Source organism: Camarhynchus parvulus, chromosome 1A (genome assembly GCF_901933205.1).
Source record: "Camarhynchus parvulus chromosome 1A, STF_HiC, whole genome shotgun sequence".
Classification (NCBI taxonomy): Eukaryota; Metazoa; Chordata; class Aves; order Passeriformes; family Thraupidae; genus Camarhynchus; species Camarhynchus parvulus.
In genome coordinates this window covers 56,044,125-56,067,994 of record NC_044586.1, presented here as the reverse complement: position 1 = coordinate 56,067,994, position 23,870 = coordinate 56,044,125, and the positions used below count along the sequence as shown (strand labels likewise).

The following is a 23,870-nucleotide window of genomic DNA, read 5'->3' as shown; positions in this document are numbered from 1 at the left end:
AGCAGCACCTGAACCCACCCTCTGCGTGGCAAACTGCAGCTTCTGCTGCTACTCATCCAATGCCTCATAGCTTTAAGAGCATCTTGCAGCTTTTAAAAAATATTTATTTCTTGTGATCTCTGAGGATACTGGTATGAAGTTGTCATTTCTGGGCCTCAGCCTTAGCTCAGTTGATTTAAAGTCCAAATTGCAGAGCCCAGGAGCCTGGCAGATGGTGGCGGGGGTGGATGTTTCTTGTAACTCCACAGAAAACAGATGTGTTCAAGGCAACTGCCGAGGTGTCGTGGCAAGCAAAAGCAGAAGTGAGACTCTCCGACATTACGCTGGTGTATTTATAGTGAAAAGAGCCAGCTGTTTCCGTCGGCCCTCCATGGGTCACTGTCCGTGGCCTGTCGCAGCTCGCTGTGCCCTCAGGGCCGATGGCGCTGTGCGGGCTGGGCCCTGCCCGGACCCCGAGCAGGAGAGGAGGCGGCGATGCTGCAGCCGTGTGACCGCGTGAGCTGAGGCACCGCTCCCCGGGCACTGCGTGGGGCTCAGCGGGGCCTCTCCCTCCCTGCTGTGACTGCTTGTGGCTCATCCTCCGCTTAGAAAGGGAGCTTGCCGTGAAGGGCTCTGTCCCCTTTGCAGCCCGGTTAAACAGCTCTGCCGAGGCGAGGTGGCGCAGGGCCAGCGCGGCCCGGGGTGCCCAGAGAGGGAGCCACGGCCGGGGCAGGCTGGGCTGGAACAGGAGGAGCTGGAAGCTCCCGTTGGGATGCAGACCCATGTCCCTGGAGGGGATTCCAGCCTGCTCGCTCCTGCCCAGGCATCCTTGAGCACCGGGCAGCGTTTGGCCGCGTTTTCTGCCGGACCTCGCTGCTGGGGACGGCCCTGAGGGGTCCGTGAGGGCGGCATTGGCAGCACCAAAGCCGGGCCCCGGACCCGCAGCGCTGCCGGCTCGGCTGCTGAGCACTGACGCTGCCAGCTTCTGCTTGTTATTTATTTCTCTCTCTCTTTCCCCCTTTGCTTTCTCTCCCGCCCCGCTTTCCTGCAGAATGGTTTCAGTTCTTCTCGGCTGGGTGGCAGCGGTGTCACAGCCGCCCCCAGCAGAGCCTGCCCCTCTCCCAGACACAGCTGTGCCGTCAGGAGCCGGGGGCAAGACACGGCACGGGAAAAAATGGTTCAGAAAAGGCGAAACACTAAAATGGCCCCAGGAGATTTTAATTTCTTTCCCTTCTTCTGTCTGTTTTAACTTTTCAGGTCAGTAACATTAATGGGCTGTGGTGAAGTGAAGTAAATTATCACGTACGCCAAAGACAGTGCATTGATTGTTAAGTTTCTCCTCACTAATTAGTGACGGCCTTTGTAGGGACTGACAGCAGCATTGAAACCTCTGGCAGCAGAAGGGCAAAGCAATACAGTAGAAAAGGAAAAAAGAAAAGACCTTTGCTTGCTTTTTGACTTTCATCATATTTTTACTAGAATCATATTGATACAGTTTAAAAAAGCTACTGTTTTTTGAATAGATCTATTGGTGTGTTACGAATTTGAATAACGTTAAAAAATAATTCCAGTTTACTGCTCAGTCCAAACAACCCATGTAAAAAGGTAGGTACCAGTCAGCATTGAGGTCACTGCAGGGGAAAAGTTGTATCACCATTTGGTAATTCTTGTAATTCTGCTACTTAATTGAACAAGGACCAGTTTAAGTATTGAGGAGTGTTGCTGAGGTGCCTAAAGCTCAAGGCACAGCTGTTCTCACAGTGCCTACACATCTCACAGGTGCAGCAAAGAACATTCCTGAAACTGTTAGAAATTTCAGCTGGGTTCACTTCTAAATTTTTGGTAAATGAGGTTTCCCTTTGCTAATACAACAATAACTAATACGTCTTGTGGTTTCTTTCTCTTAAAATAATGAATTTTAAAATACAGATATGCAATAAGTATGATTCTCGATTTTCATGTGATTATGCAACTCTATATTTATAAACTAATTGTTACAAAGGCACATGCCTACTTAAAAAAAAAAAAGGGAGAAGTTACCAAATAGTATGCTGGCAGCCAGTGAGTTATACCTGTTCAAAAGTCATGAAGAAGGCTTTATATAAGAGAATGGGCAGGTCAGTACAGTCCTGGGATGAGTTCATAATATGGATGAAGAACTAATTGAGACAGAAATAACAGAATACTTGCTAGTTTTGATCAGGAGATTTGGTTCTCTTAAGGCAGGTAAGGGGGGAGCTCTTTCCAGATTTTTTTAAAATTAATGACAAAAGCCAGAAAATAAGTGAGAGAAAAATTGTTCATATGCTTTGCTTTTCTATTTGAAAGACTAATAGAAAAATATGACTGTCACTGTCTTTTCCTCATTCACTGAGACTCATTGTTTTCCCTGACTACTTTCTCATGTCTCTGGTATCTGAAGCGTTCATTGTAAAATGGATTATTTGTCTTGCAAACGTCCACGTTTGGGGGTTAAACCACACCTGAGAGGCCTCATTCTCTCTCCTCCCTTATGTGTCCCAGTTCTGCCCCAAAGTGGTGCATGAAGAAGCCACAGGGTAATAATATGGGACACTGGAGGGAGTGTGAGAGTTCAGAGGAATGCCAGGACATAATACCAAAAGTGCATTAAATCAGGCTGTGCAGCTTGTTTACAGTGGAGTTGACAGGAACTGCTTGTAAAAGAAATGAGGTTAAAATTAATGACCAGGTGAATCTGCCTATGTAATTTATCAGAGCAAGCAACCAATAAAAAAGAATTACTCTAATTAAAGCCAGTAGCACAGGAGGGGAAGGATACTTTTAAAAGCCCCTAACAGTATCCAATCAAGCATTCATCTCACTGTGTATGTTTGGTCTCCTTGTCTTTAGGTTTAAACCCCAGTACCCTTTAGGGTAGTGAGGGACATGGGGTTACTCACCTGTCCCAGCTCAGGTGTTCAGTCACACCACACCACACCACCACATGTTTGTTTCACACGAGCAAACAGGCTGTCCTCTAAGCAAGAGTTATCTGTTTTCACATGGTGGATATTATCCTAAGCATGCAAGAAACTATGTCTGACAGAACTTGTCCTCTTATGTCATCAGCTTGCACTGTTTTCAAACAGCTCCACTGAAACCAGAGTGAACACGAAGTTATGGATTTTTTTCCCCTCTTTCCTTATAGTTTGTCAGTAGAGATGTTCCTGGGAACAGGTTTCCTTGTAGTCCAGGTTTCAATGGTGTTGTTCCTGCCCTTGGTGGCAGGTGCCAGCTGGGGAGGGGATGCCAGGCCCTGAGAGCTTCGAACAAGAAGCACCAACACAAGATGTTCTCTAAATATTTTCTTGCAGCGCTAAAAAGTATTTGGTGCGGATGGAGTGGGATCACTGTGCTCTGTGTGAATGAGCACTGTATTGCTAAACAGTCCAGTGGGTTACTACCATCACAGAATTTTTCTCTCCAGCCACAGATAAATAAGCAGTGCCCAGTTGAGCTGGGTTGGCAATGAGCTCCTGACTCTCTTTTGGCTGCTGTTTCTTTTGTTCTTTGCCCTCCCTGTAAAACTGAATGCATGACCCAATTCGGTCTATGGGTCAATGTTATCCAGAGCCTTGGAGAGGTGAGGAATGACTGCAGGGACAATTCTCCTTACACTTCACCTCCCATCTCTGGGGAAGGCTGCAGGAAAACCACACAGAAGGCAAACAGGGGAAGGGAAAAGGGCTCAAGGCATGCACTGCAACAGAGCAGTGTGCAGCAGGCGTGCAGCTGTGTCAGTAACACCTACAGAGCCAGGATTTTGCATCATCCTGAAGGAAATAAATGCCACAAAAGCTGCACAGAAAAGCCTCTCCTTAAAAATTCAATGATGAGAAAGTAGACGTACATTATTAACAAAGCACAGTTTTAATAGAAATGTTTAGGCTTGCATTTCAAAATGACTTACAAATAAACTTAATCACAATGCATATATTCTTTTCTTTAAAAAAAACCAACCATATTCATTCTAACATAATATATATTTTCTGAGTTATAAAATCCTATATAAATAGCAAATTTGTCTCAGTACACAGATTACAAGAATTCATAGAAACTGGGATGCATATCTGAAAAGAATCCTGAGTATGCATTCCACAACTGGCAGAAAATAGGACAATACTAGAGTTGGACACAAGAAATGCTGTTGTCCCAGTATGTACTTTTCTAAAAAAAACCCCAAAAAAACCCCCAACAAACAAAAAACTGAGAACTTTTTGGTTGTTCAACCTTGTTCAGCTCCCTAGATTCAGGAATGGCTCTGGATGCTCCTTTCCCTGAGGTTTTTGGGGGCATCCTGGGGATTCTTCGGGTATCAAAAAAAGAAAATGGTGTCTGTCTTCAGGTGGACAGAAATAAGGCACGTCCTTAGAACAGGTCAGTGTGGGCTGTAAGCAGCAGCTTGGACTTACAGCCGGAAAGCAGCAAAAAGCAACTCTTGAATGATGATGTGTGGAAACAAATTTGGAAGAGGCAGCCAGTTCTTACACTCCTCAAGGTTCCCCTGATTACCCCCAAAAACAACATAAATTCCAACAAGAGTGAATAAGTGAAAACTTTGCATGTTAGAAAAATCAAAGCAAAAGTTCCCCTTTTTTTAGACTGAGGTAAGCAAACAAGCAAGTTGGACTAAGAGCAAGTCATAGCAGCATTTAGATCAGAGCATTGACCCTGTGCTTTCTCTTCTCTCTTCCCAGAGAGCTGCACTAGAGAGCTTTGTGCCTGGCAGTGTTCCCAGTGGTGTGACTGCATCTCCTCGGAGCAGGCAGACTGCAGCGCTGCACGAGGACACCCGCCTGCCAAAGCCTCACCGTGTGTTTAATCTGGAGCTGTTTTATTAGAGTAGCACAATGGGGTTTTTTTCTGGTCATAATGAAAAAAAAGGTCAATTATTCATGGAAGAAACACAGACAATTCTGCCTGTTGTTTTCAAAGAGTAATGTAGTAATTACATATTCCTTTAAACACTGCTGTTAGATAAAAGATGATTTTTTTTAATAGGGTCACGAGCTCTGACATTACTAAACCATGAATCATAGGAGCAAACTCATACATGCAAAGTGCAGTAAACACAGAGAGGCTTAAAGTTTGCTTCTTATTAGAGCATGAACTCATAGAGGATAATGAAGTAAATTAGAGCCATTTATAGTCTCCTGGCTTATTCCCAGTTTAACTGGGATCAAAAACTGGATGAATGATGTCATACTTAAGTTGAGCCATAGTTGCAGAGAGCAGAACTTCACAGGTAAACAAGAGATCCATGATAGCATTTTAGAATCAGACATTCCCAACAGTTTTCTGTCCTTTCAAATATTAACAATAACTTCTTTCTTCTTGTCATCCTATGAATACTCTCATGGTAATTTTCTTCCTGCTTTAGGTTAAAAATAACAGGAAGAAGAAGTTGTAAATATTGCACAATATGTTAGGATGGAAGACTAGAAGAAAAATGGCACTTGCAAGGTGACTTTTCAGTCTAAAGAGAAGCTCTTCATTTTTTCTGCTAATTCCTGTCTCATTTCTATGTGTTTTTTCAGGTTTTGCACTTCATGGGGCAGGTTAATGTCCCACACTGACACACAGGATTGTAACTCTGGAGAAAAAAAAGAGAATTTGAAAACTGCAACAGAGATGAGTTATTGCATAATTAGAAATTATTTTGCTTATCTGCTTGTTCTCAATTACTCATAAATTTACCCAATGAAGCATGATCTTTAGGACCCAGAAGACAAATTCCATGACACTTTGTGTCTGAGGAGATGCAGTTATGGGTTACAAGCTGTTTGTACTTGCACAATGATTTCGTTCCTAAATTAAGAGTATCCCATTTAAAAGTACTTGAAAAAACCATTCCTGGTGCCTGTGGGCCCTAAGGAACTAACCTGAGCTACAGCTAATGCCAATACTGAGGTGTCTCCTAAAATTTAATCTCTGTCTTTCCAAGCAGATATACCCTAAATGGCTACAAGATTCAAACCCCATTCACTGTAAAATAAAAACTGATTTCATAAGCTAGTGAATATACTGAGAAAAGGTCACTTCCTCAGTCTCCATTCATGCAAACAACTCTTTATTCATGAAGAATTCACACTGTTTTTAGTGGAATAGGGACAATTAAGAACTCTTTTGTGAGTTGAGGCTTACAAACTAAGGCCCCAAGGATTCTGGAGTCTCCGATTCTTCTCTGTAATTAATGTCACTCTTAAATAAAATAAAAATGCTAACAAGCCAAAAAATGTTCTTATTGTTTAGAAATTGGGGAATACCACAATGTAAACCCAATGCTCCAAAGTTTGACTCATTTCAGTCAGCTCATCTACACTTGCCCTCCTTAACTTTATACTATCATTGCCACATTTTTAGGGGTCACTGAAACTGGGATGAGATAAAGATGAAGAAGGGCACTGATCAGAGCATAAATTTTAACTGTTCTTAGAAAAATCTAAAGATGCAGCTCTTCTACCTTCCAGCACTTTGCTAATTGTCAGGAAGCTTTTACCAATGTCTCACCAAAATCTCCCTTGCTGTAACAGAAACCTGTTAGTGCTTATCCTACCCACAGGGAATATGTAGAAGTCTTTATTCTCTTGCTCTTCATTTACATATTTGAAGCCTATTATCATGTCCTCTTTAAGCTTTATTTATATTAATCAATTTAACTCCCTGCAACATTTCCTCACAGGTTGCATTTGTCTCCTCTGGACTATTCCGAATAGTCCAGATCATTCAGCAATAAATGGTTAGGCTCCTCCAGCAGAGGCCATATTAGCACCCAGCAGAGTGTAAGAATTAGTTCATGCCTTATAGACACCACTTTCATGGTGTGAGAGTGGTGTTTGCCTCATCTGCACACACGTGACAGGGCTGATTCATGACCAGCCTCTGATCAATTCTGACCCGTTTTCTGTAGCACTGCTGTTTAAGCTGATCATTTCCTCATGCTGGTACAGCAGATCATTCCTAATTAAATAAAAGGTCTTGCATTTGTCCTTACAGAATTGTATCCTACTTCCTTCCAGACCATTAGTTCTATTTGTCAGGGTCACTTTGAGTTCTAATCCTGCCCTTCAGGGAGCTTGTCTTAGCTGTGAGTTGTCTGCAAAACTAAAAAGTACACTCACTATTCTTTCATTCATATGACCCATGAAAACACTGGGGATTCCTGACCTAGCACAGACACCTCTGGAAATCCATTTGATACATTCTCCAATTAGACAATGACATTTACTCTCCAAATACAGTTTTGAAGCCAATTGTATTATATCCTTCAAACAGTGGCTTCCTGAGATCCTTTTTTGGAAGTTACTTTCAGTTAGTATGAGCCCAGATATGCAAAAGAAAACAAAAACTATTTAATGGTAGTGTTTCAATAAAATTTTGTCAAATGATGATCAACTCTTCACTCTCAGTGAGTAGTCAAGCACAATAGTGTCTCCTCCACTAATAATATGAGTTAGTAAAACAGAATTCAAATACCTTTGTGATATTTGTTGTCTTCGGCGTCACTTTTATAGCAATATCCCAAAACAAGGACCACATTCTTGAGACTCCCTTTTTCAAAGAAATAAAATGTCAAATCTTAATTTCAATGTGAATTTTGTAATTTAAGGACAGAAAGAGTAAATGGCATCAAGGTATAAGAGCATAAGAGGACAGAAAGCAGAGTTCAATCAATCAGACCCTTTATTCAAAATCATTAACCATGAAAAACCCAGACACAAAGACAATATAGTTCCCATCTCCATTTAATGTCAGGGTTTATCAGGCTTCCAAGGCATAAGCACAGGATCAGCCGACCAGCCTGCTGAACAAGCCCAAGAACAAAGCACCCTATTATACAGCACAGGCAGAGGTGGTAGACTCACAGGAAATAGATGTCACAGCAAAAGGACAGGCTGCAAGTGAAGTCCCAGTGCTCAGCAAACACACTAGTTCAGTTATGGAAAAAAACAAACCAACCAAATATGACAAAAAACTGAGCAAAAACTATGAACTAAAAGTTTTAAACTTTTGATGGCATATGGATGGGAAGTGGAAATAGGGGATAGATCATAAGAAGCTGCCTACTGAATAACACAGAAAATGACCTGGAAGACAGGAGTGGTTGGATCACAAAAGGATAAACAGAATGTGCCAGTGTTTCAATATCAACTTCCTGCTTATTTCCAACAAGACACATCTACAAATGTCTTGCAAAGATAGACAGAAGCTGTCACATGTCCTCCTGCCACAGCAGGTCCCTGTTCCTACTGGCAGCACATGAGGGTGGAGAGCCCTTGGCTTTCAGCTGGTAGAGGAATGCAGGGCCCAGCCTTGATCCCTGGTCCCTGGAGAGGAGCAGGCCAGGGAAGGAGCAGCCCCCCCTGTGCAGACACCCCACTGCAGCACACGCCTCACACCACTTCAAGCACGGAGCCCGACGCTCCCAGGGCAAACATGAGGAGAGGAGCAGTTCCTGGGGCATGAATACATTGGAGTATGGCTTAACTGTGAAAGCTGCAGTTGGGAAGTTTTTTAACATGCCTGGGACCTCTGCAAGGTAGAGAGAGGTTTTTCCTGCCTGAGGTCAGCACTACATTGTCCTCTGAGAGTGATGTAAATATGGTTATAATAGATGAGGGACGGTGGGAACCATACTCATGCTCCATGCTCAGATTTTTCATAAATTTAATTTTTTTTCTATAGCCAGTCCTATCCATACTCCTTACAAAAGTGATTGGAACTTAAGTATAATGTTTCTTATTTAGACCTAGGTCCTGTCTTACCATATAGAAATCTAAATTTGCACTTGCAAAATAAACTAGAGATTTACATCTAAATTATCCTCTATGATAAGTCTCATGCCTATTGAACATCAATGTGTTAGGTGACAGAGTTGGAAAACGACATTGTATTTTCATATTCATATAGATAAAATTAATATCTCAAAGTGTGGCAATCTCTATTTCCTGAAATATTTACCTCTGCTTGACATTACATGTTTTAACCTTAAATGAAATTATTTCACACAAATATTACAAAAATATTTCCCTCTATCTTCTCTTATTTCATACAAGCAATGTGGTACTGTTGAAAAACTGCTCAACAACCTCAGTGCCACTTTCAGAGATTCCAGTAGAAACCACGTCCTTGAATTTAGGAAAAAAATCCTAGCCCTTATAAATAATTGCTGCAAAAAGATGATCAAAAGAAAAAAATGCACATCAAACTGCATATATCAATTTTATTTTCTGTTCTTGAGATTTGTGCAAATGCAGCTAAACTCCTCAATATTAATTTTTCTATAAATAAAATTTTGATTAAAAATGTTGATGTGACTGAGCCTCAAGGCTTTTTAAATCACACTATTCTATACAATGTATTTTCCCAATCAATGACAGCAGCAAGGCAAAAATTATTATGTTTTCATAGGAACCATTCTTTACAAAATGCTGAAAATAAAATGTCCCTTTATGATACTAACATTGTAGCCATTAGGACTAGATGGAACAATAATGCTGTGCTATAGCTGGCACCATGAACAACTGGGCTCTGACCAGACTGTAACACTTGCTGTTCCAGGCAAAGGAAAGTCAGAGGAAGGTGAGGTATGTTTGACTCATACAGTGTTGTCAGCACTATGACCTGACTGAAGTCTATGGATTCTTCTGGTGCCAGAAAGGAAGAAACAGCTCACAGAATAAGTTCCTGATGGTAAGGAGAAAACACCCACAGCCTGCAACTGTGCTATTTGCTAGCAGAATTACAGTGTGCTGCTGAATTCAAACAGCTTCAGTGTTTGGCTGTTTGTTTTTTTTTGGACAGCAAACACACTTTAAGTAATACTGACAGGGAAACTCCAGAGTTTTTCCAAAACATAGTGGAAAGTGATGGGAATCCAGATATTGTGCCACAAAGCACTTTTTGAATTAATGTGTATTTTGAATGTATTCACCACAGCACTACCATAAACTCGAGTTTATAAGGCTTTTATTACTTTTGGGAAAGGTGCGGGACAGTGCACAGGTGAAGGAAGCTTCAACAGCAAAGGAGTGTCCCTTCCTCAGCTGCATTGCTGTGGCTCTTGGTGGTAACCACTGAAACCTCACAACTCCTGTCTGCCTACAGCAGCTCAAAACAACTGTCCCTGATGACAGCAGTAGCACATCTGTACAAGTTCACACCCCAAGCCCAGGTGTGTAGCACTTTACCAGCTCTGCTGTGATCTGCCTGTGATCCAAATCTAAAAGAACCATTCCTGAATGAGGCTGGGAGAAGAAAACTAGCCAATAAGCAATGAAAATAAGCCAATAAGCAAAGAAAAATTATTAAAACCCGATATAGTCTACAGAGAGAAAAGGCAGAAGTGTAACACTTGAGATGGAGAAAGAACAAAGGCAGACACATGTAAAAGACAGAGTGACATGAGACAGAGGATGGTGAGAGCTCTGCTGAAGCACAGCACAGGGATGCAGGTAAGGGGGGGGAGTTCATGTGCAGATCAGTGACAAGCCAGGGAAGAGCTGCTGATTTATGTGGGCACAGGTATTCAGCCTACTGGTGTTCAGTTTACACCCTAGAGTCTGACACTGATGGAAGAGGACAGCCGTCGAGTAGAATGAATGAACAAATCCTGGATAATGCTAATCTGTTCCTGGAACACCACAACAAGCAGTACAGAGCAAACCTAAACTTAGCAGTGATTCCAAAGTACTCATCACTTGAAGGTTTTACTTACCCAGCTGAGCTGTTATCATGACTCGAACAGAATCACAGAACTTGTCTATAACTCGTACAGGACGACGTGTTGACAAATCAAGCAGTAAGATATGTCCTCCTCCTGTCCCTATCCACAGTGCAGTATTTTTCTGCAGACAAATGGTCTTCACTCTTCCAGAATAAGCCAGTTTGTGTTTTGATTCCTTATTTAATTTTTCCACTTTGTTCCTATAAGTATGGAAAGAATTTGCATTGGAATTTGGTGGCGCCTATTCTGCAGCTACTAAAATGACACTCTGAATATCAGACTTTTAAGCAATCATTCACCAAGCCAAACACAAAATTCTCATGCAAACAAACTGGGATGAAAACTATTGGACTCCAAAGAGCCATCTCGTCTGCTTCAGAAGACCTTTAAATAGAAGGCAGGAACACTTCTCAGTTCTCCCCCAGTCTGCAGGTTAATGGCACAGCAAAGCAAGAAGAGCACACCTGCACCTACTCCTATCCTCACCATAAAAAGGAAATGGATGCGGCATACTAAGGCAGAGGAACAATTTAAAAGCAAGTGAAAAAGTTGTCACAGTTAATAAAAATCTGACTTCCTACTGAATTTGTGCACTGTAAAAACACTCTTGTTCAGGGGATGCAGGAAGTAACTGGATTAGCCTTAGTACCTGAAGGACAGCAAAAGACTTTCTTCTTTCTTGAGCTAAACGAGTCTTCTTGACATCATAGAGAAATTGGGGAAATACAGTAAGGTTCTTTAAAAAGTGGGATTCTGCATGGAATATTCTGAAGTTCTGGGCCAAAAGACAGGATAGGAAATCCAACAAACTGAATAAATGCCTGACTTCTGTCAGGTTAGGGTACCATGCTAGAGAAGGCAATGTGATATTCCCCTTCTTATCCACCAGGCAAAAAATCTGAAATAAACCACTTACTTAAGAAAATGTGCACAGTCAATTAATTCAGAAAGTTTTTCTGTCTTCTTGTCCCAGATTTCCACAAAATGGCTGTTTTTCTTTGCCAAGTAGATGGATTTGTCTATTGCTATTGAAATAATGTTTGCATCACTGTAAGCATTATGGCAGAACCTAGAAGAGAGAAGAACTCCAGTCAGATGCATAGAAAATACCTAGTAGAAAAACTTCACTACTTTGAGTGGGATTAGTTTCCCTCTGCCTCTTGCAGAATCATTCAGGCTTAAAATCAAATTAGGCCAAGATACATCTGAAAGACTTTGCTTTAATCTTCCTACAGTTCAACATAAATTCTCATAGTAACAGAGTTAGGCTGATGACATCCTTGGAGGCACATTAATGCTCAAAGTCTATTAATAAATCTTTCTCATCAAACACTGTTTTCCCTGCTCAGGAAAAACTCCCCTTAACTTCAGAGTAGGATTTGTCCATGTGAGAATTACATCAAACACTCCCAAACCCTCAGTCAATAATTTCTAAACAGTGAGAAGTCAGCAATCAGACATGATTAAATATATATAGGTCAAGGATATTCACACATATACTGACAAACATGGAAGGACAAACACTATGATAAATATGTATGTGTAATTCTAAATAAAGTAAACAGGGCCTGGACTAGGCCAGCTGGAGATGAAAACTGATCAGTTGCACAGATATTGACTTCATCAATCCTTTATGGAGTAAAAATGTATTTCCTTGCTTAAAAGCAGTAACAAATATTTCAACATTACTCACTGATACTCCATCTGCATTATGGAAAGAAAAGAACAGAAACAAGCAAACTCAAAAAATGAGCTCTAGAACAAGACATTACATCAAAGTACCATCAGAAACCTTTGATGAAAACAAATGAGCCAAATAACGTCACTTATAAAAATCAAAAACTTACAATTGACTTGTCTTTGTTTCAATGAGCTTTTGAACAGAGAAGTCACTGGTTAAGGCAATGATTTTTGTTCCACAGCCTCCCCAGATTACATTTTTTTCAGAGAAGCATGAGGATTCGTTTAAGCACATCAGGGGTGTGCTAACATTTCCTATAGTCAGTATCTTCAAAGGTGTAGCACCCTTACACTGCAAGAAAAAATATATTCTGTATTAGAAACAAGGAGGATGCAGACACTCAGAATCCTGAGTGTCTTAAAACAAGGCCACACAGCCTGCTGAATTAAATTTACTCATCCAGATTTTCTGATGGTCCAGAACATTTCCAGAATGTTACTGACTGAAAAGCACTATATTCCCATTACAGATGTCCCATAGGAGACAGCCTGAGAGCAGAAACAGGCCAGAGCAGGGACCGACACTTTCTGCAAGGCCTGGCTCAATTCAAGGACTGGCTGGAAAGACACATCTGTGTCTTTGAAGACATCCCACACTGGACCATATTCTAATTCTGAAATGCATTGCAACTCCATAACTGCTCTGAATGCTTGGTCAGGAACTAAACCTTCAGGTGCCAGATGATATAAACAGCTCCCAGCATTTCTTCATCTGTTCTGTGAGCAGAACTCTGATCTACAGAAAACCTAAACAGTATTTTATTTTTGAACATAGCTGTTATACAAAAATTTGCTTAATGAGAGGAAAAGGGAGTTATTACAGCAGTAAATAAAGGAGGTCAAAACTGTTAGAATATTCTTAACAACAACCAATAATGTCAGTCTCTGGACAGTTTGCCAGGCCTTTCAAAGGAATTTTCCACCTCTTAACTCTTTTGTTTATAGCAGTTATTGTAAAGTGTGCAGTTCCTCTCAGACTGCAATAGAAAATTAATTTTAGTTTTAGAGAAGCAATTAAAAATAAGTGGCATGAAATAAAGCTACTCTTGGTAGCTGCTTTAGACATTATTGATAACATTCTGTAGAACAGACAGCAAAGTTGTCTACCTTTACTGCTCTGTCTTCAAAAACTGCCAGTTTGCCATCAGCTGTGCCTACCAAGAAGAAATTCTTCTGTTTGCTGAAATAAAATAAAATAATTAATTCTAGAAGTGCCCTAATCAGGTAAGAAAAATTAAAATGAGAAGTCTCTAGTATTTCAAGTATTCAATTAAACGCTAAAAGCAAACACAACCCCTGTGATCATGAATGTAGTCCTGAGTTGCACTGGGTGCAGAATTAAGTGGAAACACAGGCAAAATAAGCAGTTGTCAGAACAAAAGTGCAGTGTGTACAGATGTCATTTTCTGAACACCTCAGTTTAGCAGTATTTTCAAAATGTAACCTAAAACATTTAAAATTCATTCATACCTTTGCTTTGAAAGAGAATTACAGTACAAACAAGTGATAGAATCTGACATTTTCTGTAGACGATGCCTTCTTGTTTCATCTTCTGTGTTAACTGCCCACAGAGAACCAGACTGGGTTCCTGCTACAATCCAGTTTTCTTTCTCAGTAGGAAGAGTCACTAAGGCCAAACTTATAATTTTACTGTCTGCAATATCCTGAGTCAGAAAAGAAGAAGAAAAACAACTTGGTCATTATTTCAGTAATGGTAAATGCTAGAAATTACTGATGATAAAAATATAGCACAATCTTCTTGGACTCTGGACATACCCACGGCCTAATTTCCCCTTTAAGAAATCTAATTCCCTATTAGCAGAATACATCATCAACTGGGCCACCTATCTTCCAAGTGCTGGAAAGGACCCCTCAAACAGGAAAATCTCAGCTGAATGCTGACAATAAAGATACCCTTTTATTTATTTAGAATTGAAAAAATGGAACTCTTGCAGTACTAATTGCTAACAATGAAAATAGTGGCCTAATATTTCTTTTTCTCATTTTATTTTTAGAAAAACAACCCATATCATTTATACCAAAGCTACCAATTCAGATGTATCATGGTCAACAGATGGCAGATGGAAATAGAACTGAAACAACTTTGATGATGAATCATGCTCAGTTCTGGCACACATGTTCATCACAGCACATCAGTCCTGGATAAAACCTTCCCTCTTTGCTGATGGGATAGGACTGAGATGTACAAAATCAAATGAAAAGAACTGGAGGGCATCACCAAAGTGGCACAAGGAAATGGCATTTGTGGGAAGTGAGAAGTTGTTAAGAGACAACCTGGATTATAAAAAGGAAGTAGAGATAAGAAGGTCTGCCTAACTATTAACTCCTTTCTGTAGTCTCCATGCTAGAAATAGTTTCCATCTCAGTAGAAGAAAGTAATCCAGTACTAGAAAGACAGTATTATGAGAAAGTTCAGGCTGGATAGCAGGAAGAGAGTAAAAAGCAACTGCATTTCTACTTCATTTCATGGACACAAAGATGACTCACTTATGAGCAATCTTTGTTCTCTCAAAGCTTAGCCTTCCAGAAGTAATATCCTGCTGTAAAAATGCAATTAATTTTTCTGAAATATATCTGTCTGCCAGAAAAAACAGAATAAATGTCAACTTTCCCACATACCTCACAAGTATGTCCATCTGTGTTTAGGTTAACAAATGAAAGCTGTGCCTTTTCTGTATTCCCATTTCCGATCCAGACTCCTGCCTTCTTGCAGCTTTGATTGGCAGCCACCATGCACTCTGCTGTAGATGTGCTAGGTATGGAGACATATCTCATCAAACAGATCAGCTCTGCAGAATTCAGGATCTCATAAACCTACAAAGAAAGCCACAGCACGCCCATGGTGACAACAATGGCTTGTACAGCAATAAATAACAAACAACAGGTAACAGCATTTTTTAGATTTGGACACTATCTCAGCAGGCCTGGTCATTTGTACTGCCACAGAACAATGTGTAACTGCACTGATATTACTTAACAAAGGCTTTTTGCATAGCTCTAGTAAAGACCAAGAAGTAATCTGAATTGTGTTTCACTCCAATTGCTACACAGCAACACAGGGGAAAATAGCAAGCTAGAACATGTGGTTGGTAGATTTCAATGGAACAGTTTATTCTGGAAGTGAGAGCAGGCAATATTTCATGGCAGTTTCCATTCCAGAAAAGAACAACAGAAAGAAACCTGTGCTTCTCATTAACTTAATGTCTGATTCCATTTCAGAAACCACAACTTTGTACTGCCATCTATCATAAAAAAGCAAATAAACTAGGTAATACCTGGCAAGATGTTGGTCGTTCCTGAGGGTTTTCCTTCAAACACTTTTTAATTAAGTTTTCAACTTCAGGCCAGGGGCAACACCCATATTCTTTGACAGGATCTAGAATGTAAAATTACATAACTTATTAACCAGCATTTAGCATAGTTAGTTATAACTTATTTTTAGAATTCATCTAACTTCTTACTGAGCTGCTCTAAGAAATATCACATTCTTAGGTAAAATGTCAGCATGAACAGCTTGGAATTACTCATCTGCCATTACAGGTTAGAGCATGAAATGCTAGAACTAGAGCCCTTTTAATTAATAGCAGTTAAAGGAAATGGATTTTGCTTTATCTTTTTCTTTGATGTCCCTGTGCCTGGGACTGAATCACAGATACACATGAGCTGTGTTTCCATTAATGCTGACCATTCAAGGCTATGGCACTTCAGTCAACAGTCTTTCCAATTCCTGTAAACACTGTTTTCCACATTTATTCTTCTGAGTAAATGGAATACAGATGAACTTCCAATAAAAGGTACAGCAAATAGATAAACAACTCCATATAGCATTTACATGATATGGAAATTTAAATTCCCACTTAGTGCTTGGAATATGTATTTTATGACTATAGCTGCTGAACTCTCTGAGAATAAATCATTCATGATGGTGCCTGTATTGTTTTTCCTTTTAGTTTATCATAATCCACAGCAAATATTCCAGTCCTACCTCAGACAGAGGTAACATTAGTGATGAATACCTGCAAATGAACATATTCAGTGCAACAAAAGACAGGCACTGTGTGCTTGTGAGATCAGCCAGCCCCTCTTTTGGTGGAAATACAGAAATGATGAGCACAGGTGGAAGGAACTGTACTATCTCCAGAAACAAATACTTCAATTATTCCACAGGACTTATCGTACAGCTGCCTTTAAGGGATACTTAGTCATCAGTTCCTGGGATATCCTCTTCAGAAAGGGGGCGGAAACTGTCTGAGCTTAGAACTGGGCTGTTCTCCTTAAGGAGCAGAAAATGTATGAACACTCTGCCTCTCATAATGGAGAAGCTATGCCAGACTGAGTGATGCTGTTCTTTCCTAAATGGAGCAAAACATTCCTTAAAGAATGTTTCATGAGTATACCCACTATTGCTGGGCAATAAATAAGAACACCAGACATTCAGCTTGTAGTACTATAAAAATTCAACCGCTCTCAACACTGGCAGAAGTTGCCCAGGTTATGTTGTCCTGAGTTATATTGTCCAGATGATTACATCATGTCCAGCCTGATGGCCTGTTTAATCTTCCTTCCAGCAGCCAATAATTACATATTGTAATGCAGAAGGAATATGAAGAATGTTATTTTTCTAAGTCTCTTTCTATGATCTGTTAGATACAACATAACTCATAAGACATGCTATTTCTGGAGGAGGCAGGACAAAAGCTAAAACTTTTAGAAACAAGGCATACCTGGTAATTTTCCTTGTATTGCTAATTCATCAAATTCATTTGGAAACTTCAAGCCTTCCATTATTCTACCTCCTCCTGTTAAAATGTCATAAAGCAGCAAGCCAAATGAATAAACATCAGCTTGCTGATTGTAAATAACATTTCCTCTGGCAACCTCTGGTGCTCGAAATCCTGCAAAAAAATCATTCATTAATAAGTATGCTTCATGTCAAGATTAAGCCATCTTTGTACTTTAAAAAGTAAACAACTATTGATAAAAATGGCACAGGAAGTGCAAGGAAAAACAAACTATTTCTGGGCTGGTAACAGCTTGTATTTGGCAGATGTCCAAAAATATCAGCAGTAAGTATAAAAGAAGGGGACAGTACATCGGTTACAGAGCTCCTGCCCCTTTTAATGTAAAATAATTATCAATGAATGCTGAAAATCAAGGGCAAGTCTGCAGTCTTTATTGACAGTCTAACATTTAACACTTGAAGTAATGCTCCCAAGCACAATTTAAAAGACCTAAAGGAACTTTTCAAAGTGACTGAGCTGTTCAGGGCTTTAGAATAGATGCTAATAGGTTCTCTCTAAAGTTGGGGAACAATGAAGATATTTAGTGCCTTAAAAAAATTAAGACTTACATGCACTTTACTGGAAATTAAAGCAAAAATATTAGCAGTATAATTAAAATATCACAATAACCATATTAAAATGAGACAACAAAATATTATGAATGCATGTAATTTAATTTCTTCTTTTTAAACTTTTAATATACTCCTTGATTCTTCTAAAAGGTGTTAAAACATGAACAGGAGGAATGGCCAAGAGGTATATATCAGGCATCTCAACTTGTAATATGATTAGAACTCCCTTTTGTGACTTTCAACTAGAATATAGACTTGAGTTACTTCTCAGAGACTACATTAAAAATACATTAGCTACTTTTGGACATAATGGACTTTAAATCAAATCCTATTTCCATACCTGGTGTGCCTTCTGAGGTTTTTATTCCCATTCGGCAACAATACTGGGCAATGCCATAATCAGCTATTTTTGCAATAACAGCTGAATTGGGATATAATGTAAAGAGCAACACATTGTGAGGCTTTAAATCACGGTAGATGATCATTGCTGAATGCAGGTACCTGGTAATCAAAAAATATTTACTGAAAGCATTCACAAGTTAGGGATGCATCTGTATACACACACTGAGTGCATTATTCTTGTAACAGTAAATTGTGCTTTCAAACATGAAATATTGTGTTACAAATGTCAAACATCACCAACAAGACACAGGCTTTCTGGATAATGACTTTAGAATTGTTCTGAAATACTATTTACTGTTTACTACTTTACTATTTACATTGCAGTATTTTAGTACCAAGTTTTATCTGAAGAGTCACTGATAGTTTGAAAAATGCATCTTAGAACCTTAAGCTTAACCCTCTTGCAGGTTTTGTCATTTTAAAGTCACACTGCAATGAGGTGAGGTGATTAATGGACTTTCAGAACTTGAAATATGCACTAAATTAATTTCTATGACATTTCAGTAAGAAATCAACAGCCACATGGAAATTGCACCTGGAGTATTGCAATTTCTCTACTTATATGAACATCATTTGTTAGCAGGAAAAAAAACAGGTAATGAAAGTATGCATAACATATCAGCCAATCAACCATAAAAATACAAGAATTTATCAGAGCCAGGAAATATTCTGCTTGAGATGTGAGAGAACAGAAGCTTTTCATTTGCAGTATATCATCTTTGAAGCTATATCCTGTTTTTACAGCAATGCAGAAGTCACATTTACCTTAAGCCATCTGCTACATGTAGAGCTATCCTGTGCTGAAGTGTTCTAGTTAAACTTGCATTTTCCTGTTGGAGCAAACGATCAAGAGATCCTTTGAGGGCCAATTCCATCACCAGCATCCGGGGACGGATTGCAGCAGCCAGCAATGACACCAAACTGGGGTGGTGGAGGTGACAAAGCACTGCAAGCTCCTGCAAATCGTAAAATCAGATAAAATAGTGCAAAAAGCAAAATCTCTACATCTGAAGTAAACTGAGGAATGAGCGAGGACTTGCAGTTTACTTAAACTTTTAAAACTCTTTGCTAGGGCTGGTATTCCAAGAGCAGCACTACAGAAAAAAAGGCAGGATTCCTTACTTGTCTTAGGAGCCTGAGGGAAGTATGTTTATTGAAGATCTTTACAGCAACCTCTTCACCACCATAGGATGCACGGTACACAGATCCAAAGCCACCATCACCTTTTGAACAATAACATTGAAGAGTATTGTTAAAAAAAGGATAACAACCATTTCTCAAAAATAACAGCTGAAAGCGTTCTGTTTTAAAATGTGTGAATCATCTACTGTGTTAAGATTAATGATCAGTAAACTAAACACATAAAAACCAATGTCCTAGCGCACAAATTAATGGAAAATTCAAAACTCAATACCCTTAATTCAGAATACCTTAAAATAATACATTTCTTCAGAAAATAAATCTCTAAAATGCTTTTCATATGTTGCAGAACTGACTTCAATAGATTTGCTTACATAATCTCTATTAAAAAAACACACCCTATAAAATAATGCTTACCCAAGAGAAATTCAGGAGCTTCATCAAATTCCAGGTCATCATTGTTCAACATAATATTTCTAGGCAAATCAGCCAGTATCAGATCAGGAGCAATCTGAGCAATTGGAATGGTCTGTCTTGGTTGATCTGGATTTACCAAAAGGTCACCTAAGAAAAACAAAAGAGAAAATGAAAAAGAAAAGAAAAGGGTATCAGTGAAAAAGCACTGAAAGGCATGAGGACCTCTGAGAATGCATAAGATCAGTGTACCTAAAATAAGATTAATATAAGTGCTTATATATATTCATATATGTGTGTATATATACACACAGACATACATACTAATTAAGTTTGCCATACACTCATTAAGTTTGCCATTCAAAATCTTGGCTCTTACATGCTGAAGTATTTTCAAGGTCCTATATATGTACCTATCAAATGTGAAAAAAAATGGCTGCAATGTAACACTAACCAAGACATCATTTTTCTGTCTGGAAAAAGAAAGAATGCTGTTAGTATGTAGAATGCCATACTGAATATTGTCTTTTAAATTATTGTGCTATGTGATGCAACCAAGAGATCAAATATTAGTTTTACTATCTGCTGGACTCAGTTCCAAGATTGAAGCTGCATTATCAATATTATGAAAAAATGATTCTTTCCATTATTGCTATTTTTATGTAACTACACAGAGTAGATGCAATCTCATATTCTAGTCTTATATATACTAGACAGCTCTGACATAAAAAAACCCCAAGCTGCTTTTGACTTACATTGTAATTTTTTCTTATGGAAATGAAACATTTTTAAATAGCATGAAATACCCAAATGTTATACAGGGGATGTTGCATAGTATCTGTGTAGATACAAGTGCACCTCTATATAACTCAAATGGCATAAATATATACCTTCTTCAGCCTTCCTAAGCAAGTCATCAAGTAGTATTTTTTGGTGTTCTTCACCATCTTGAAAACTGTACAGAGCCCATTTCTTCAACAGTGTTTCCCCTTCACCACAAACATCTATTTCCAACAAACCTGGAAACCATTCTTCCATAAGTGAATCTATGTGATCCACAACTTGCCCCAAAAGGATGCACCCTTTAAGAAATAAAAAGAGGGAAATTACAGACCCAGTCTGCCATACTATTAATTGCAAAGACAACTTCTATATTCCAAAGGCAAAAGCACAACAAACCAAAATGCCAAGCTGCAATCAAACTGGAGCAAAATTCAGGCTCAGGAATAATTAACCTTTTCTGCAAGAAGGTGCTGTGATTTTCAAAAAACTGTCTGGGTTGTTGTCAAATACTGCTGATTCCACTAGACAATAAGCCTCAGGAGACCAGTTCAGGTAGATGCCTTGTCTCCAGTACATTCTGTTAGGACGAAGAGCTCGCTCTAGAAAACACAAAATTAGATTAAAAGTCTGATCTCTAATATGAATGTCAATTTTAAAATATTCAGAATAATTCATGGCACTTTAAATATATCATTATGATTGTAGGGTTATAATTACCCAAATAACAAACAAAATAAAGGCTACAACCTTGCAGGCAGCACAGCCCCACAAAAACTAAATATATGTCAACTTGTGTTCAGTTCTAGAAGGCATACCCACAAATTTTAAGTATTTAACCACATGGCAAGTCATGCAGCAGGTAGGCATTACAGAAATGCTTACGTACATTGAGGTTCAAGCACAGAATATCTCAGGCAAAATACGAAAAAAAGGTGTGATTTAAATTTTTCCTGTTACATACGCATGAAATAGCAGGATCCAACTGGAATTTGATGCTCAGAAGAAACTCAAATGCCAGGAAAGGAGGCATTTACAAGTACTATTTGTAGAGGATTACCATATGAAAGCATGGAATTCTTGGAAAAAAAGTAAAAACATATCCCCTCTTTCTGATAAAAGCAAAGTTTTGAGACTTAAAGGGAGAATTAATGAACCTGAAGAAAAGCAGTTTCTTTTTCTGGGTGGAAGACAAATCCCTTCCTGTATTCTTTGTGGAAGCAAATAGCAGTAAACATATGGATTTCCCCTATCTCTAGTATGTGAAGGAGAGAAATGGACCACTTACAACCTTTACCTTCTTTTACACACAACTGCAAGATCCTGCACTATCTGTTCCTGGATACTTCTAAGTTACAAAAATGACCACTGTCTTTTTCTTACATTTGTGAAGTGTTCAGAATTTAGCTAAAACAAAACAGTGTTGGGGACTAAAGCTTTAACATGCAGGTGTTGGCATTCGAGGCAAACTTGCACACTGTTCCTTTTGAAGATAAAGATTTGTACCTCTTCCTGATAGCATGTAAGGAGATATCTCAAGCAACCTGTTGATGAGCCTGGACCAAAATCCCATAGGAAAGTATGGCATCTCATACAGCCTGATGATAATTTCAGAATTTTCACAGTGGGGAAGCTCTATAACAGGTCTGTGATCAGACAAGCTGAAAGAAGAAAAATATTAAGACAGTATTTGATGATGTAATATATCTGAGTTTATGACATACATTATTTATGATGTAAAATGTATTATTTATTAATGAATGCATGATTCAGATGGTCAGAGAGCTAAGAGAAAGTGTGTTTGTTTATTATGCTTGCTTGTGTCAAAGTGAAGTTCTGACTGTAATTTAAACCCAACAGTACCTCACTAATGGATCATTAGATATTTAATGCAAATATGAGAAAAAGCTGAGACATACATAAGGCAGGTAAGATATTCAGATAAAATCTTCCTATGTCACGGCTTTGAAGAATATAAAAATCCTAATCAGTGCAGTCATGAAACTCTCTCCACTAGGCAACATAAACATTACTAAACACATTAGGGAAATCTGTAACTGAGGCACAGTAACTGAGTTATCTGCTTCAGATTAAATAAAATACCACATTCAAAGTCATAACACTTTTTTGTCACCACATTTAGTATGTACACTTTTTGAAGGAGATAGTGCCTCTGAGTAACTTGTCAGTGGTTCTCACTTCACACAAATAAGTTATAGAAATGTTTTGTTATCTTTTAAATTTCAGTAAATATCTTTAATGCTGGCACACTGCTGTGAAGCTAAATTATAACCTCCTTGCTGTAGTCTTGAAGATGGTAACTCTAAAAGAAGTACTATCCTCATAAAGTATTCTATCATTTATAATTTCCATTTACCCACCATGTTGATACATAAGCTTTATCTGCTAAAAGATCAGCTTAACATATCTCTTCTGAAAGCATTTACTAAAATGTAATATACACAGAGTATGTCATGCTTTCATGTACCAAATGCTCTGATGATCAGTGAAACTAGTTAGCCTGGTGGGAGGTTTCAATTTTGATCTATCTCTATGGCTGTCATTTGTGGGTTTAGCTCCTTGCTTACCTGCTTGGGATTAGTAGTTGCTCCTCTCCTAATGGCAAAGCAATCTGAAACTTTTCCAGAAGCTTAAAATATTGCGACATATAGATTTTAGGGAACTTGCTCTTCTTCAAAAGGAATTTTTCCACATCTGAACGCTTCACAATTCCCTTAGGGTATTTAGAACAGCCTTCCACTTTCACCATCAGAATCTTTTAAAAAAAGTGAAACAATTTCAGGTGTACATTCGTCATTAGATAAAAGTTTCAGAGGTTAGAAAATCTGAATATATATAATAAATTTTGAGAGTGTTTCTAGATCAACATTTCAATGATGATGTCACTTAAGCAGTTAGTCTGCTGCTCTCCCATTCCAGCTTCATATCCACTCAGTTGTCTCTGCCATCTGTACCTGGCATAGAATTACAATTTTCCCCCATTCTTACAGCCTTTAGCCCAAAGTTCCAGCTTTCATCCCAACCTGTGGCAACATGTTGCAGGATTACCTTGCATCCATAAGGTTTTTCTATTCTACATGTATTCTTGTGTCTGTTGCAGTTTAAATTATACTGGACATTACAATGTAAGAACAGACAAGCAATGACACAGTTGTCCAGAAAGCAACAGAAACAGAAAAGAACAAGGTAAAAAAATGTGGTCCTTGAGAAAATTCTAGATCATGAAACAATAAAGAAATGGTGAAGAAGGAACATTGATGAGTTACTATGGCT

At 38.9% G+C, this 23,870-nt stretch overlaps 1 protein-coding gene across 3 annotated transcripts in view; it reads right to left on the bottom strand.

Annotated features, from left to right (window-relative positions):
- Positions 1-3,857: 3,857 nt before the first annotated feature.
- LRRK2 (leucine rich repeat kinase 2) overlaps positions 3,858-23,870 on the bottom strand; it is a 63,721-nt gene continuing 43,708 nt past the window's right edge. The window contains exons 34-51 of one of the 3 annotated variants that reach the window (XM_030960365.1): positions 23,165-23,352; positions 22,083-22,237; positions 21,032-21,178; positions 20,687-20,878; positions 19,800-19,946; positions 19,365-19,465; positions 19,008-19,198; positions 18,181-18,341; positions 17,212-17,382; positions 15,763-15,863; positions 15,107-15,301; positions 13,937-14,130; positions 13,574-13,646; positions 12,574-12,758; positions 11,643-11,795; positions 10,718-10,926; positions 7,477-7,551; positions 3,858-5,593 (exon numbers count right to left, since the gene is read on the bottom strand). In XM_030960365.1, the coding sequence (XP_030816225.1) occupies positions 5,472-5,593; positions 7,477-7,551; positions 10,718-10,926; positions 11,643-11,795; positions 12,574-12,758; positions 13,574-13,646; positions 13,937-14,130; positions 15,107-15,301; positions 15,763-15,863; positions 17,212-17,382; positions 18,181-18,341; positions 19,008-19,198; positions 19,365-19,465; positions 19,800-19,946; positions 20,687-20,878; positions 21,032-21,178; positions 22,083-22,237; positions 23,165-23,352 (2,760 nt within the window). In that variant the 3' untranslated portion in view covers positions 3,858-5,471. The remainder of the gene's footprint in view (positions 5,594-7,476; positions 7,552-10,717; positions 10,927-11,642; positions 11,796-12,573; positions 12,759-13,573; positions 13,647-13,936; positions 14,131-15,106; positions 15,302-15,762; positions 15,864-17,211; positions 17,383-18,180; positions 18,342-19,007; positions 19,199-19,364; positions 19,466-19,799; positions 19,947-20,686; positions 20,879-21,031; positions 21,179-22,082; positions 22,238-23,164; positions 23,353-23,870) is intronic. The other 2 variants (XM_030960366.1, XM_030960367.1) reach the window with 2 other exon arrangements.